A 14362-nucleotide genomic window follows, 5' to 3' on the forward strand; every position below is an offset into this window, starting at 1 on the left:
TGATTTGTCATTTGCAAGAGGGGGAAAAAAAAAAGAAGAGCTTTGGCCATGGGGCTGTGGATAATCCAATTTATCGCTTTGCCATTTATTACAAATTTCTGCGGCTTTCGGGTCCACTGTCACATCGATTCGTTGATTGCTTGCTTAGCTGGGTCCTAATGAGCTGCTGTCTGAATCACTGCATAATCACCGCCCTAATTCACTTCCTTTGCCCTTCCCTCGCACTCGCTCCGCTGGCTCGTCTCTATTAGGGAAGAAGACCGGACTGGAGACGACAATTAGAAACGCCATCCCTTTTTGGAAATGCTTGTCATATGCATATTCCCTCTTTATGTGCTTCAAAGTGTACATCTTGAAACGGTCCCCCCCTTGAGAACACACAGCAAAAGCAAATATCCCAGTGCACGATAACGGACACGCCTGTGTGGTATTTATCGAGTGTCTGAGCGAGCTATGGATGCAAGAGGAGGTGTTTGCAGAGAAGTTAAGAGAGCAAATGCAAAGGGGAAGCTAATCACGGCATCCATCGACAAAAGAGCCACATCTGCCTGTGCCTGGTCCTGAGTGACGGCTCCATGGTGCAAAATGAGTGGATGAAAACAACACATTTCATATAATTGTCTTCCCAATGCATGTAGTGCAAAAGTAGACTATATTGTGTCCAAACAGGATATACTTTGCCTTGTGTGCTTGGGAACAAATGTTGACTGTAGGCCTGGTATGATCAGAAAGGGGCAATAGCTGCCAAAGTATAGTAATAGTATGCATGCTTGTGTAACTATATAAAGTAGGTTACGTCCTGGTGTAGTTATATAACACAATTTACTTTGTTACCCTACTTTATCAATAGGCCCACTATTACTTGAGCAAATAAAACAAAACTCTTTCTGTTGATTAAATGCAAGAACCTAAAAACTACTCCTTAGAGCTTCTACCAACTTAAGTTCTGCGCCAACATACAAAAGAGACATTCAATTTATTTTGCATTTTATCTTCATCTTTTCTGATTATAATTTTGACTCACAGCTAAGCTAAGCCACACATGCCTTCTATTGTTCTGGCTAATGGAGAATAAAACTGATTAACTGCTAAGCTCTTCCCAGAAGACAGTGAAAGACTGTTGTGGAGCGGAGGGAGCTGCGCAGGAAGAGGAAGGAGGAGGTGGAGCTGACCAGTGCAGGACCCCACGCTCTGAAACAGGGACAAACCCAGGAGGAGCAGCACCATTTTTAGAGGAGACTGAAGGCAGCCAGCCAGGTTTCCTCTGGGTGCTACGGTTTGGTTGACACACAGCGGTGGCGCGGCTCAGTCGCAGCGGCTCAGGACTAACAACTGAACACTATTTCGTAGTACGCTTGTAAAATGAAAAATAAAGCACTTACTTACTTAATTAATTAATTGTTTGGATGACCACTTCATCCTTCTACATGAGTAATATGTTTTAATATGCTCTGCTGACCTTTTCCATTCTGATTGACCAAAGGGCTGGTTCATACTATATCAAAAAAGCAGCAAGTCACACATATCTCACACTGATCATGCATCTAAAACCCATCTCCATTGTTCGCAGCATTGTCCACCACGCCCAGTTCTTAAAATACAAAACTCATTGTGAGTGATCATTCACCGGGCAGCAGATAAAACAGTCACGTCATTTTCAGACAACATTTCTTTAATACAAAGTCAACATATCTACATACACAGTGGCTTTTAACCAATTCTTATTCAGTCCATAGTAACAGTTTGAGGGTGATAGTGCTTGGCCTCATACAAAGGAAAACTACCAAATTTGGGTTCTTTTTATCGCTTATGCTCGATATTTTATGTACCTTTTTGTCTCCATAAGCATTCACACATTTCACAGATTTTGTAGTTTTAAATGGTTTAGATTAGAACCTTTACATGAAAATAGCAACACATTGCACAAGCTTCCAAAAAAGATTTCCACTGTTTTGGCATTGGGACCAGCCTTTTTTTTTTTTTTTTTTTTAAGGATCCAAAAGTTCAGGTTTTGAGTTCATTTTTAAGGAAACATCCCACTGCATCGGAGAGAACATGCTCAGAATGATCAATTCTCAGCAGGTTTTGGTTGTCAGTCTTGTCTTGTCTCCTCTTGTTCATCGAGTCCTGATTTGAACTGCATCCCATAAAAATAAAAAATAAAAAACACGGTTGAACATAATCAGACAATAGAATTTCATACAATGTTCCAAAACATAAAATAATGACACGATGTGCATGTATGGTTCACACAGATAAGGCATTTGGACCTTTTGGGATCTGGATTATAGTGTCTCATTGGGAGATGTTTTATCCCAAATCTTGACCCATAGTTCACGCACCAATTCTCATCATGTGATTGAAATAATTTCTTTTACCAATATAGTAGGTCTTGTCTGAGAATTCAAAACGGCGCGCAACCAGGGTTAACTGCTTTCAAGGGAAATGAGAAAGAAAAGAAAAATGCAATTGTTTATCAAATGATTGGGAGCAGGCTTTTAGAGGAGTGTGTTCTGTTTGTAGAAAACAGGGAGTCCGAATCAATCATCGTGGGTCCATTTAAAAGAATGAGATCTCGAGGGTCAAATGGTACAAATACATATAATCTATATATTTGTTTATTTACAGGAATATTTCTAGATAGTTGTGGATTTCTAACCAAAAAAAAGGACATAAAAATCAACTGAAATCAGAGAAAAAAATGACGCCCTTAAGACACCTGTACACAATCATACAAAAGTACAGCATGTCGAGGAGGATGTAGAAAACAAATGACAGACCTGTTATGAGATTTTGGTTTATAGATATTTTTGTTTCTAACATAATAGAAGAAAAGGAAAAAAAACAAAAAACTAACTTCTACAAGTTAATAGTAATAAAGTGTAAAAATGGCATCTCCTTTTCAGCACGTTAAGAATAATATCACTTTCAATTTCACGCCAAAAACAAAAACATATCTTTAGAACTGGCAGCTATTTTAACATTGATGCGTTTTATACTAAAAGTTTGGATATATCTTTATATTTTGCTTTAAATATATATGCATGTGTGAGTGTGCAGTGTATATACATAATATAATATATATACATATGCACACATGCACACAGACATGCTATACTTAACATTTCTACAGTGAAAAAATAGAATGTCTTTTAACATAATATGAACAAATATGCATTTCTTTTATCTGGCTATAAAAACAAAAACAAAAAAACAAACAAACGTGATACATTATCTCTGTTAAAAAAAAAAGGACAGGAAAAAAAATATAAAATGTATTAAAGTATAATAAGTTGTCATAATACAACATTAATGTTCCATGATGTTACAACAACAATAAGGCTTTTTTGGAAATAAGAAGAGATAAAACACAGTTCTGTCCATCACTTGGATTTTTGCGCACACCCGTCACTCACAGAATCCGCACGCTCACGTCTCTCTGGCCAGAGCTCGTGGAAAAAAAACAACACACATTTTCACCATGGCGTTCGGGATGCAACCTGCTGCTGTTCTGGGGTCTTGGTTTTCAAGTTTGTATATTCTTTCTCAGAGGGGGTATGTGCAAGTGCCGAACATTATCACATAGACTCATTTACTTGAAACATGGCTGCCAGGTCTGGTCCTTCGCAGAGACGTTATTTAAAAAAAGAAGAAAAAAAAAAATAAAATAAAAAGACTTCTTTTCACGCACACTCACAAACAGATGATCCACGGCCTGTTTTTCGCTTTTACACTCGCTCTTGTATAGTTCGCTGTAACAGGCCTTTACCACTCTCTAAGAGTCTTTACAATGAAACAGATGAGTATAGAGAAGGCTTGGGGGGGCGGGGGGAACTCAGAGGTGCAGAATGTCTTGATGAGGATGCTTTTTCAGTCACTCGTGCTTTAGCGTTAAGCACAAGCCAAGTCACACATACAGCATACACAATAAGCAGCATGTTTGGTTTGACAGAAATTAATAATAATAATAAAAAAAAGAAGATACTGTACGTCCTTGTAAGACAAAGGGTTCCTAATGATGATGTTGGTCACTGTTAACAAGGAGGGCCAAGTCGTGTGGCCATCCTTGTCGTTGCTTCTCGTTCCACTGATTATGTCCTCTTAGATAGCAGACACCAAAGCCCCTGATGCACTTTCGAGAAGAGGAGTGATTGTAGAAATTATGGGACATGGCGCCGTCTCTCCCCGTCCTCTTGTCAGTTTCTGAACATCTTAGGACCTTAAATGTATATCATCAGTTCACTACTCTGTGTTAATCTGAGTGTATGGATAAGAAAGTGAGCGCTCCAAGCAAACAAAGAAGCTATGCAACTGACTAAAAGGAGATTCGCTTCCACTTCAAATGTTTGTTGTCTCAGCCCCTAGCCAACCAGTGCTTACTCAGGCAGCCATCATTTTAGTAGTTCTTCTGAATATCACTCACAAAAAAGTGCGTAATATAGAAAAGGCCATTTTCTACAACCAGGCATATCAAAAGGAACGAGAGAAAGTGACCTGGCTACATCCATCTGCACTGATTGATTTTGCTGTTAAACCTTCTCCTTCATGAACTGCTGCTTGTGTAACACGGGAGATATTTTTGAAAGGAGGAGATATCCACAGATGTTTACGTCCTCCACACTGAAAGAGTTGAGGTAAGGTAAAAGCACTCTGACACTTTGATCGATGCGCTGCCCCACAGTTTGAGCCTGGATCCTCTCCCGGTGAAGATTCTCTTTTTGATGGGTCATGTCCTCACTCCCTTACGAGAGGCCACTTAATCCAATTGTAAATCTGGTTGGTTGGGCGTTATATTTTGGAATCAAAATTTACAATGTGATCCATTTTGGTGTGTTGTTGTCTTCTTCTGCAGTCCGATTGTATAGTTTCTATGGCTCAGGATACTGTCGAGGGTGGGGTGGGGGAGTGACAAGATTCTGGTAGGGGTAGAGATGGCTTTTTACGTTGCATAGTGATCAAAGCTTCCTAAATACTCCAGAGCTGCGTGATAGCAGAATTGGTATTCATCCTTTAGGGAGAAACACAAAGAGAGAGGGGAAAATAGAGAAGATTAGCGGCAAATTAAAGCGATTTCAGAACTCATTACACTGCGTAAATTGTTTATATCATTTATTAGATAACTAAATAGGCTGATTATTTGTCTCAGTCATAGTGATTAATGTGTTTTGGGATCGTTACCTCAGTCTGCACCATGGCGGGCCTCTGTGTCCGGAGCATCTTCACTGTCTGGAAGATATCGACCACGCCTTCGTACCTCATCCGCTCCAACACAATGCTGAGGGTGATGAAGACTCCGGTTCTACCCACACCAGCGCTGCAAACATACAAACAGTCGATGCATTTTTTTTACGCCGTAACAAGTCTCCTGGCTAACACACAGTAGTATAAAACTGCAACGTGATACAGGCCGCGGAGTCTGTGGGGAGATGTTGGGGCTGGAAAAAAAGGACATGGATATGGAATGGTTCTTTAATGGCCTTGCTAAAACAGTTTATTATCCAGGTTTAGGGGTAGCATCTCACAGCAGTACTGAATTTAGTTAGATCATGCGGCAGTCTCAAACCTGGAAAAATGGAAAGCAATTAAAAAAAAGTTATGACAAAAAGAATTACAACTCTTCCAGCAGCTTATGTCTGTTGACAATGTGTGCGCCATGTGCTGGTATTCTTCCACCTTGATATGCGCCGAATGTCTCCCCAGTCACAAAACAAACCCTCAAGGACACAAGTGAGTAGCCGCGCACACACACACACACACACACACACCAAAACCATCGGCGCTAACAAGCAAGTAAACATTTAGTTCCATTAAGCCCCTCCCATGTGCTGAGACTCTGCCACCACCACCACCAGCACTGCTGCTGCCGCCGCGCTCTCCACAAATACAGCCTCCGAGACTTAGATCCTGAAATACTTTGAGAGCTGCCTCTCTAAGCTGCTTTGCTGTGAAATGACTTCCACTCCACCAATGGAACAATAATTGATGTGACAACAGATTTATTTGGACTTCTTCCAGCCTCTGATGCCATTTTGTCGGATGCAGAGTAAAAGCGGCGGCTGTGGGCACTTGAAAGAGGGTGCACATTACTAACATTGTGCCGATGGACACCACTGACGTACAATTGAGGAGAATCCCTATTGTGTGCTTAAAGTTACCATCAAAGGTGTACCACTTGTATACCTAATTTGAGTAAAAAAAAAAAAAAAAAGTGTATGCTACGACTGAGAGTAAGTATATTATGCTACTGGTTCTACTGGTTTCCCTGTAAGTGACAATTCACATTTAAAAAAGTAATAAAGTGCGTGTCTTCTCTGTAAAGTGTAAAGTACTCAATTCATTATGAAGAGAGTGAAATCACATTTTAAAATAATGCTCCTACCAATGTTGCTTTAGTGACTTCTTCTGTTTCAAATTCCTGATTTTCTCAGCACATGCAAAGGCAAAAGTCATTTTAAAACATTGTGAGTAAATTACCTGAGTATTAGTTCTTCCTACCACCAGCTATACACCTATTACTGCCGCTCCACTCCCAAAGCCTCTTCCTGGGAGTCACGCACACAGACTGCTCCTAAAGACCCTCTCGATCCCTTCTTTCTCCGCGTTCGCCTCTCACTCAAACATCAACTGCAAATCTCAATGTTCGCTGAGCCGCTGCAGACTGAGAGGATTTGGTGTTCCCATTCATAGGAACTAATCAGGCAATTAATGACAAAAAAGCATGTGGCTTTATTAGATAGTGGCTGAGGAGAGGGGGAGAGGAAATGCAAGGAGGGAAGTGTTGCTCCAGAGCGAGGGTCGGGATGTATGGATGGAGAGGATTAGGAAACAGACAGCGGAGTGACAGGCAGGGAGGGCAGATACCGAGGAGCAGAAAGGGAGGTATAAGCTCTACCACTGTCACTGACAAAGCCTGAAGGAAATGGATGACAACAGGGAGTGGCGCTAAGTGACACGTGATATAAGAAAAATTAAACACCCGCCGAGAAGAAAAAAAAAAAGAGAACTCCACAAAATAACACCTGCTCTTAATCCATCATACTAGAAATAACTTAATTAGGCAGAGAACCTGAATCAGTCTGCAAGTTCAAATGATATTGTGGTAATAATCCTCTTAACGACAAACCTAAAAAAAAAGCAGAAATCTCAGAGCGTGCCAGACACTTTAAAACATTTATGAAAAAGGCCTCCGTGCCTTTCATGATTGCTGTTAGTGTTACTAGTCTAGCTGCAGTAACTGACCTTGGAGAGCAGTGTGCATGTGGCGTAGTAAATGTACTATGTAGCTACAACTCATTATATTGCCTGTACAGGGAGGAATGTGCTTTACGCTTGGAATACCAACAATTTCAATGTTTAAACTACCTGATCCAGGGCAGCAACTTGAAGTGATGCTGTAGTGCTAATCTGCTTATGATACTTCAAAAAATCAAAAGGAACTTCACCTCCTTAGCTGTGCTACACACCGCTCGATAGAACATTGATTTAATAGGCTCAGCTGCTTCGCTCCCATTACTCCAGCAGTACCCTTGAACAATCTCTGACAACAACTTGAGTTTTAAGGAGAATGTTGCATCCAACAATGTAGTAGGGCGATACCGACTTACGTTGGAAGATGCTATAGCCAGACATGAATGCCCGATAAACAACACTAGCTATTTTGATGTCATTTTGTTATTATCTTATAAATTTCTTTCACTACAATATGTATATTGTTAACTAATAGATTTGGAGCAAAAAACTCAGACGTAGTGAACATTAAGTGCATATTTATCAATCACTGTACACTTAGGAATTTCTCACATTTCTAAATTGGTCATAAAATGTGGTCTGATCTTCATCAGAATCATAAGAATGAGTTAACAGTGTCTACTTTTCTGTAGTTGCAGATTAGACGCTCACAGCGATAAGGGTGAATCTTGGACCATTCCTCTTTCCAAAACTGCAGCAGTTCAGTGAAATTCAGGCGGTGTACTTACTTATTCCTCCCTGTCCTGTGAATGTTATGGCCAATAAAACAATGATAAAATGTAAATGTTTGGGTGGTATTAGTTTAAGCAGACACTGTTTACTTACTCATTCCTATGATTTTAATAAAGATCAGACCACATTTTATGACCAATTGAGGCAGAAATGTGAGAAATTCCACTGTTTTCTCATGAAGGTTCGCACTGTTTCACTTCATCATCTCATAAACCTAAACATGTACCTTAAATGGTGTAAAGGAACATATCTAAAACATAATCTGATCCTGATATGATGCTCCTGTTATCAAAGAAGCCTTTTCAGTCACAAGCCGCTCAATACAAACAAATGTAACCAACTGTGGTCTTTTGCACCCATTACTCTTGTACGGTCATTCTTTCAGCAATAATCACCCCTTTGCCTTTAAGATGGCTCTCTTCCTATTCTGCAGTAGCAGACATACAGGGGTGAGGAATAACTCAGTCTTATTGGAGCTTCCTTGACATGTCTTACAATCCCCGTAGGGCCCCTTAATAGCCGATGACATCATGGCTTTTTAACACACACGAAGATGAGGTGATGTTTGGTGAGGTCATGGCGCCGGTTGGGAACGGTTGGGGACTCCTGATGAAAAATTAATACAAAAAATATGCACTGTGGTAACTGAAAACTTTTGGGGAAACTCCTGAACCCAATTGCAAAGTTAGACATAGGAGGTATACATTGTCCCTGATTGCAACTACTTTAGTAATGGTTGAGTCCTGTTTACAACATATAAACCCTTGTTCAGGCCAAATTCAGTCAAAGATTTGATATACTAGTACAGGGGTGTCGAACTTGTTTGGGTCGAGGGCGAAAATGCTACATAAAGTCATTATGCACTCAGTTACTATTGTAGCCACAGCCGCTTGGGACAGACTGACCATTTACTGTGGCCATAATATGCTGTTTATATCCTAATCTCTTATGTCAGTGCCCTCTGCTGGACATACATGGAATTCTTTCCTTTTTAAAAAAAAATTAAGCTGCCCCCTAGTGGCTGAAGTGAGCAAACTGGTTATTTCGTTAAAAAGTCATAACTTCGCACAGGAATGGGCTAGAGACTTTTTTTTTTGACATGCTCAGGAGGAATTCATGCTCCTCAAAGGGCCACAATCATCTCGCCGCATGCGGCCCGCGGGCCGCGGGCCTTGACCTTGACACATGTGTACTAGTATAAGTAATACTGTTATAGACCAAAGATTTGGTGGTCTCCAGAAAGATGGTACTTGGTGTGAAGAGTTTCCAAAACACTGCTCTAGCATTTCCAAATACATATATCATGATAGTACCCACAAATAAGGAATAATCTATTTTGATTTGAATAATCTATCCTTACTCATAATCAATACTCATAGTTTATTCTGTTTTTTGCCCTTTTGTGATGCAAGTAAAACGTTCTGCTTTAACACTTTTCACAACTTGATAACTATTGTAGCGAGAGTTTTGGAAAAAAGACATCTTCTAGGCCCTCAAGCGCTGAACTTTTAAAGATTCTCCCAGTGGAATGGCGATTGCAATTTCAGTGTCCCTTTTCAAAACTTGCACCCTTTCTCATGTTTCACCCTTCCAACAAATAGAATTTGCAAATCGACGGGGCTTCAGTCAACCTGTTACTGGTTTTGACTTGAAACTATGCCTTTGAAAAATGGGAGCCTTTACAGACATGTTTATCTGCTGGCTGTTATAAAGTGTACGAGTGTGTGTGTGTCTGTGTGTGTACAGGAGACGAATACATTTCAAATCCTTCCATGTGTCTGCAATGCAAAAACAGCAATTCCTTTGAAGAAAAAGAGATGCCTTACTGGTGACCAATAACAAATACCATTTCCTCCACAAGGGTCCAGCTTGTCAAGATAATGATGAAGGTTACCTTGAAAGCGGCATTCTAAGCGCTAAAAATGCATCATGAGCACTGATCATAAAACCCCAAAAGAATGGCTGTATCATTTCATGTGCCGCCTCCTTGCAAATGCCAGGCCACATCTCGAGCCTTATCAATTATGGAGCAGATTGGCCTGTGGAGGTTGAGAGGTAGTGTTCGGCGCCGGCAAAAACATGGGAGGGGAATATCTGATTATGCTGGTGGGGCTGCACAGCGGGACGTGGTGCGGCAGGAAAACAGCCGCCACCTACACAAGTGTCTCCATCGTGTCCTCATGCATAACGCCTTACGGGGCCTCGGATGGTAGTTAAAAATATCCTCATAATGACTGCGGCATTTAAACTTTTAATGCCAAAGGTCCATGTCTTAAAGTTGGACTCTTGAAGCGCATAACGGCCTTAGCATGCAGTCTCACCTGCAGTGGACAGAGATTGGTCCGTCTTGTCCAAACTGTTCCTTGGTTTTGTGCACTTGACCAATGAAATCGATGAATCCCTCGCCAGATTTAGGGACACCTTGCTCTGGCCAGTCGGTGAACTGGAACTGCCGAACTGTCCGTGACTGCCCATCCTGTAGCACAAAATGGGTCAGATTAGAATACATTTAAAGAAATAAAACATGTGATATTACTAGTCCAGCACAAGGGTAAAGAATCATAACTCAATGGTGAAAATATCAAAGTCTGTAGCTTTCCAACGCAAAGCCTTTATTTACCTACTTTATAGACAAAAAGAAAAAACCCATTATCAATAAAAAAGGTAGAGCACCGTGCACTTTGTTTAGCTTCAAACTCTGTATCTACTTTGCCACTGCTGCTGTGTGCTTGTGAGCGAGGCACGAGTTAAAGCTAATCAATAGTGTATCTGCCGTGACAAGCGTCTTCTCCCAGACACCATGTTGAATAGGATAATCCTGCTATTGGATCGATGGCGCTACCTGATGGATGAGTGGAACGAGTTGAGCAAAGAGTCAGAAGGATGGCGCGCTAACAGAGCGATAGAGGGATGTTTCAAGTTGAAAACAAATTCCTGACAGACTGACAGGCCAGAAGGCAAAATGTCAGCTGCAACTGTTTATTTGAGTATTGATATTATTTAGCTGCTGAGAGCAAAGCGACATCAATACACAGATAAAAGCATTTGCTCACAACATGCACGGCAATACATTTTGTGTCTTGGGTTTCACACTTCAGAAAGGATGAGGGATTTTTGTTTTCAGGAAAATTCAATAGTAAATAAATAGAATTACCGTGCACATACAGGAGTTTTCCATTGTAGACAAAGGCTTTTATTTCAACCTTGTTATTAGTTCCACCCGTCTAAGTAGAGTAGCTTTTAGTATAATGACGAGTGAAAACCATAATAAGGTAAATCCTTCCTGACTACATAAGAATAAAGTCAGCATGTTGCTAAAGAAAGAGTTGCTGAAAAGGCCTCTTGACGTGATATGTGTTCAACAGTAAAACAACAGTGAGAGCCGCTTGAGAACCCTTGTCTATGATGCTGAAGAGTGCGTCATTCTGCAGAAAAGTAAATATCCCTCTCTCCAAAACAAACTTTACAATCAATGTATAGTTTTCTTTAGCATTCAATATTTTACTAAATTGTTTACAAAAATGTGCGCATTAAAAAAGAAATAAAAGAAATGCGAATAACACGGCGCTATACCATGTACTGTATGTACAGTATGTCAGAGGGTAGGCCAAACCAAAGAACTATGGGGATGGTTTGCAAACCTGCCGTCTCTTTGCCAGCTGTTGTGTTGTCATCTCAGCTCCTAAAGCCAAAATCTGTCACAGAACTGCACTTGACACTCACACAGATGTGGGTTTCAATAAGTCAGTCTCCAGCATGTGGTGACTGCTTTTGTCTCATGCTCGGTGTCCATGCCTGTAACATGACGCGCTGCATGTTGCCTTTCTTATTTACACATACATTTATTTTTGTCTCAGCGGGAGGGTAGAAAAAAAAAAAAGAACGGTCAAAGCAAAGACAAAAACAAAATCAACCATGCTAATTGAAGAAAGAGAAAAGCGGAAGAAAAAAAATTAACACACAACCTGAGGCCCTATGCTAGCGTGTCAAATTGTGTGATTAAATACGTGACTGGCTCGCTAGATGTGACAGTCGAGGCGTGGAGTTTATGCTATTACTGTGCAAAGGCATGTGATGTTCACCAAAACAACAACCAGTTTAACACACACACATGGAGCTATAGTGAGGCAGTTGAGGCCTATGTTTCATTCATTTTGGCATAACTGTTGCCTGGGCACTTGTGTTTCAGAAAAGCCTGTTAGCCACCCAAAAAGTTAAATGAACTAAGTAACTTGTTTACCTTAATAAATCCTTTTTGTAGGCCCTCTGGGGGTAATACAAGTGTCTCTGGGAAGAAAACCACGCTACAACTTTCCCTGCACCAGGTCGGAGGCGCAATACACACTATTAGAATCACAAGAAGCTAACAGGCTAACGGGCAAATCTAACTGCGGGCTAGCGCCACTTTAAACAGTATTTACAGCCAAGTTTGAGTGAAAAAAATGATCTCCATTGTGTAATTGGATGTACAATATCCCTCTCTCCCTTTGTCTTTTCTGTCAGCGTAGTATTTACTCTCACAGACAATTAATGAGTAAAAAACCATAACATGCTATGACACCTGCAGTGGCGCTTATGGCCTCTAGGGGCATGAGTTACTTTGTTCTGCTTTATCAAATGTATAATGAACATTTTTGTTTTGGTCATATTGATATTTCTGGCGATTAACAGGCTTTTCTGAAAGAGTAGGACCCAGAGAACATTCATACCAATTTTGGCGCTTGCGTCACAAACATAAAGTGATTTTTAAACTTATTTTTCATTAATCTGTCCCGCCTAAGAAAGCAGAGAATGTTTTTTCTAAAACTCTTTCAAATAGAGTTCAGAAATTCTCCATGTGCCGTTTCCTGTTCCTTTTTCCTCCCCCCCCCAGTACACCACTCGTATATACAGCTGTATAAAGTATGTGTGTTTATGGTGCTCATAAAATATTCAAAATTTCAAATGCACAAACAAGATTGCAAGAACAGAAAACTCAATAACCCCCGGTCTACGGAGAATGCATCGATTGGATACTTGTACTCAGCAGCTGTGTTCTTTCATACAGAGGAGGATGTTACAGCAAAATACATGACGTGTGTGTATGCGTATTGTGGATATATACCAAAGTTATGATGTTATCGGCCTAAAATATAAACCAGAAATTATACAAAACTGTGAAAAAGCGGTCTACTTCATCTTGGAGCATCATCTTACATCTCAGCACAGGGTTGTTTGAGCCACAGATCCATAAGGGCTCTACAGTTAAGTTCCCTCGGATTAGACTTATTTGTCCACCACAACCCACAAAAGCTGTCACTGGTTCACTGCTTTTCAGACCCTTTAGCACTCTTTTTTCCCCCCTTTTTACTGGCCGCGACAGTCGATCTGAGGCTAGCAGAGTGTTACAAGAAACTACCTCAGCAGTAGTTTTTAAAAATACAGTATGTGTATATTTTGGCTTTGTACAACATTGTATAATAACCATGCAGTAATAGAGCCTTACCCTTGCGTCTGTGACCTTGAACTCCCTTAGGATGTACTGGGGCATGTTGTATTCGGCCATGGGATCTACCACAAAGTACTGGTATCTGGCTGAGCGCTCTGCTGGCCAGTACTGGTGGCACTTTTCCTGCATGAGAAAAATGTTGGGGGAAAAAATAAGACAAAACGCTTTGACATTGACACTTAAGCTCCACATTGATTTTGCATTAAGCTGCACCCTTACCCTTCCCATCTCCCTCAGTTTGGTCAGCATTACTACGATTGTTGAGTTGTTCTCCCAGAGCATTCTCCAAAAGTCCTCTGTAGTCTCTGCGAGAGGGCCTTGTGTGGCAATGTAAGCCCTCTGTTGCCTGCAGAAACATAGCAGTTATGATATAGAAGTAGAGGAAGAAGATTACAATGTACAGTATAAACAGGAAAAATCAGTAACAAAAATGAAAAAAAGCAAGAAGTTCATTTTTTTTTTGCAATTTCGTACCGGTATCCATCAATAAAACTGGAATTGATGTAGTCCGAGCCTTCCAAGCCTCTGATAGGCTGTAAGCAGACACGTGTGGTTTCGTAGGGCATGATGTTAACCAGCCGATTCTTGAACTTGTTGCAGGGGAGGTTGGCACTGATGAAGCGCGACGTGTGGGCTTTGGAGTTGGCTAAACGCTGGAGGGAGAGAGATAGAAAGATTGTCAAAATAAGAGAACCGAAATGGCGGCACAGGAAAAGAAAAAAACCTTATAGAGAGCGTGGAATGAGAGGTGTGGAGGACGGAATAAGATGAAAAGGAAATGAAAAGGCTGAGAGTTAGACTGAATTGGAGAGAGTTGCTACAAAGAGGAATGCCGAAGCAGTGAAGATTGAATATCATTGCGGGTAAACATGGTCAAAACAATAGGAAACTCTA

The 14362-nt window shown here is 40.7% G+C and overlaps 1 protein-coding gene across 6 annotated transcripts in view; it reads right to left on the minus strand.

Moving 5' to 3' along the window:
• Positions 1-1882: 1882 nt before the first annotated feature.
• Positions 1883-14362, minus strand: part of ptprsa (protein tyrosine phosphatase receptor type Sa) — a 207812-nt gene continuing 195332 nt past the window's right edge. For all 6 annotated transcript variants that reach the window (XM_079575488.1, XM_079575485.1, XM_079575486.1 and 3 more), the window contains 6 exons: positions 13943-14121; positions 13688-13814; positions 13466-13591; positions 10302-10456; positions 5179-5314; positions 1883-5008 (listed from right to left, as the gene is read on the minus strand). In XM_079575488.1, coding sequence (XP_079431614.1) covers positions 4940-5008; positions 5179-5314; positions 10302-10456; positions 13466-13591; positions 13688-13814; positions 13943-14121 — 792 coding nt within the window. In that variant the 3' untranslated portion in view covers positions 1883-4939. The remainder of the gene's footprint in view (positions 5009-5178; positions 5315-10301; positions 10457-13465; positions 13592-13687; positions 13815-13942; positions 14122-14362) is intronic.

The sequence above is a fragment of the Gobius niger genome (assembly GCF_951799975.1).
Source record: "Gobius niger genome assembly, chromosome: 17".
Lineage (NCBI taxonomy): Eukaryota > Metazoa > Chordata > Actinopteri > Gobiiformes > Gobiidae > Gobius > Gobius niger.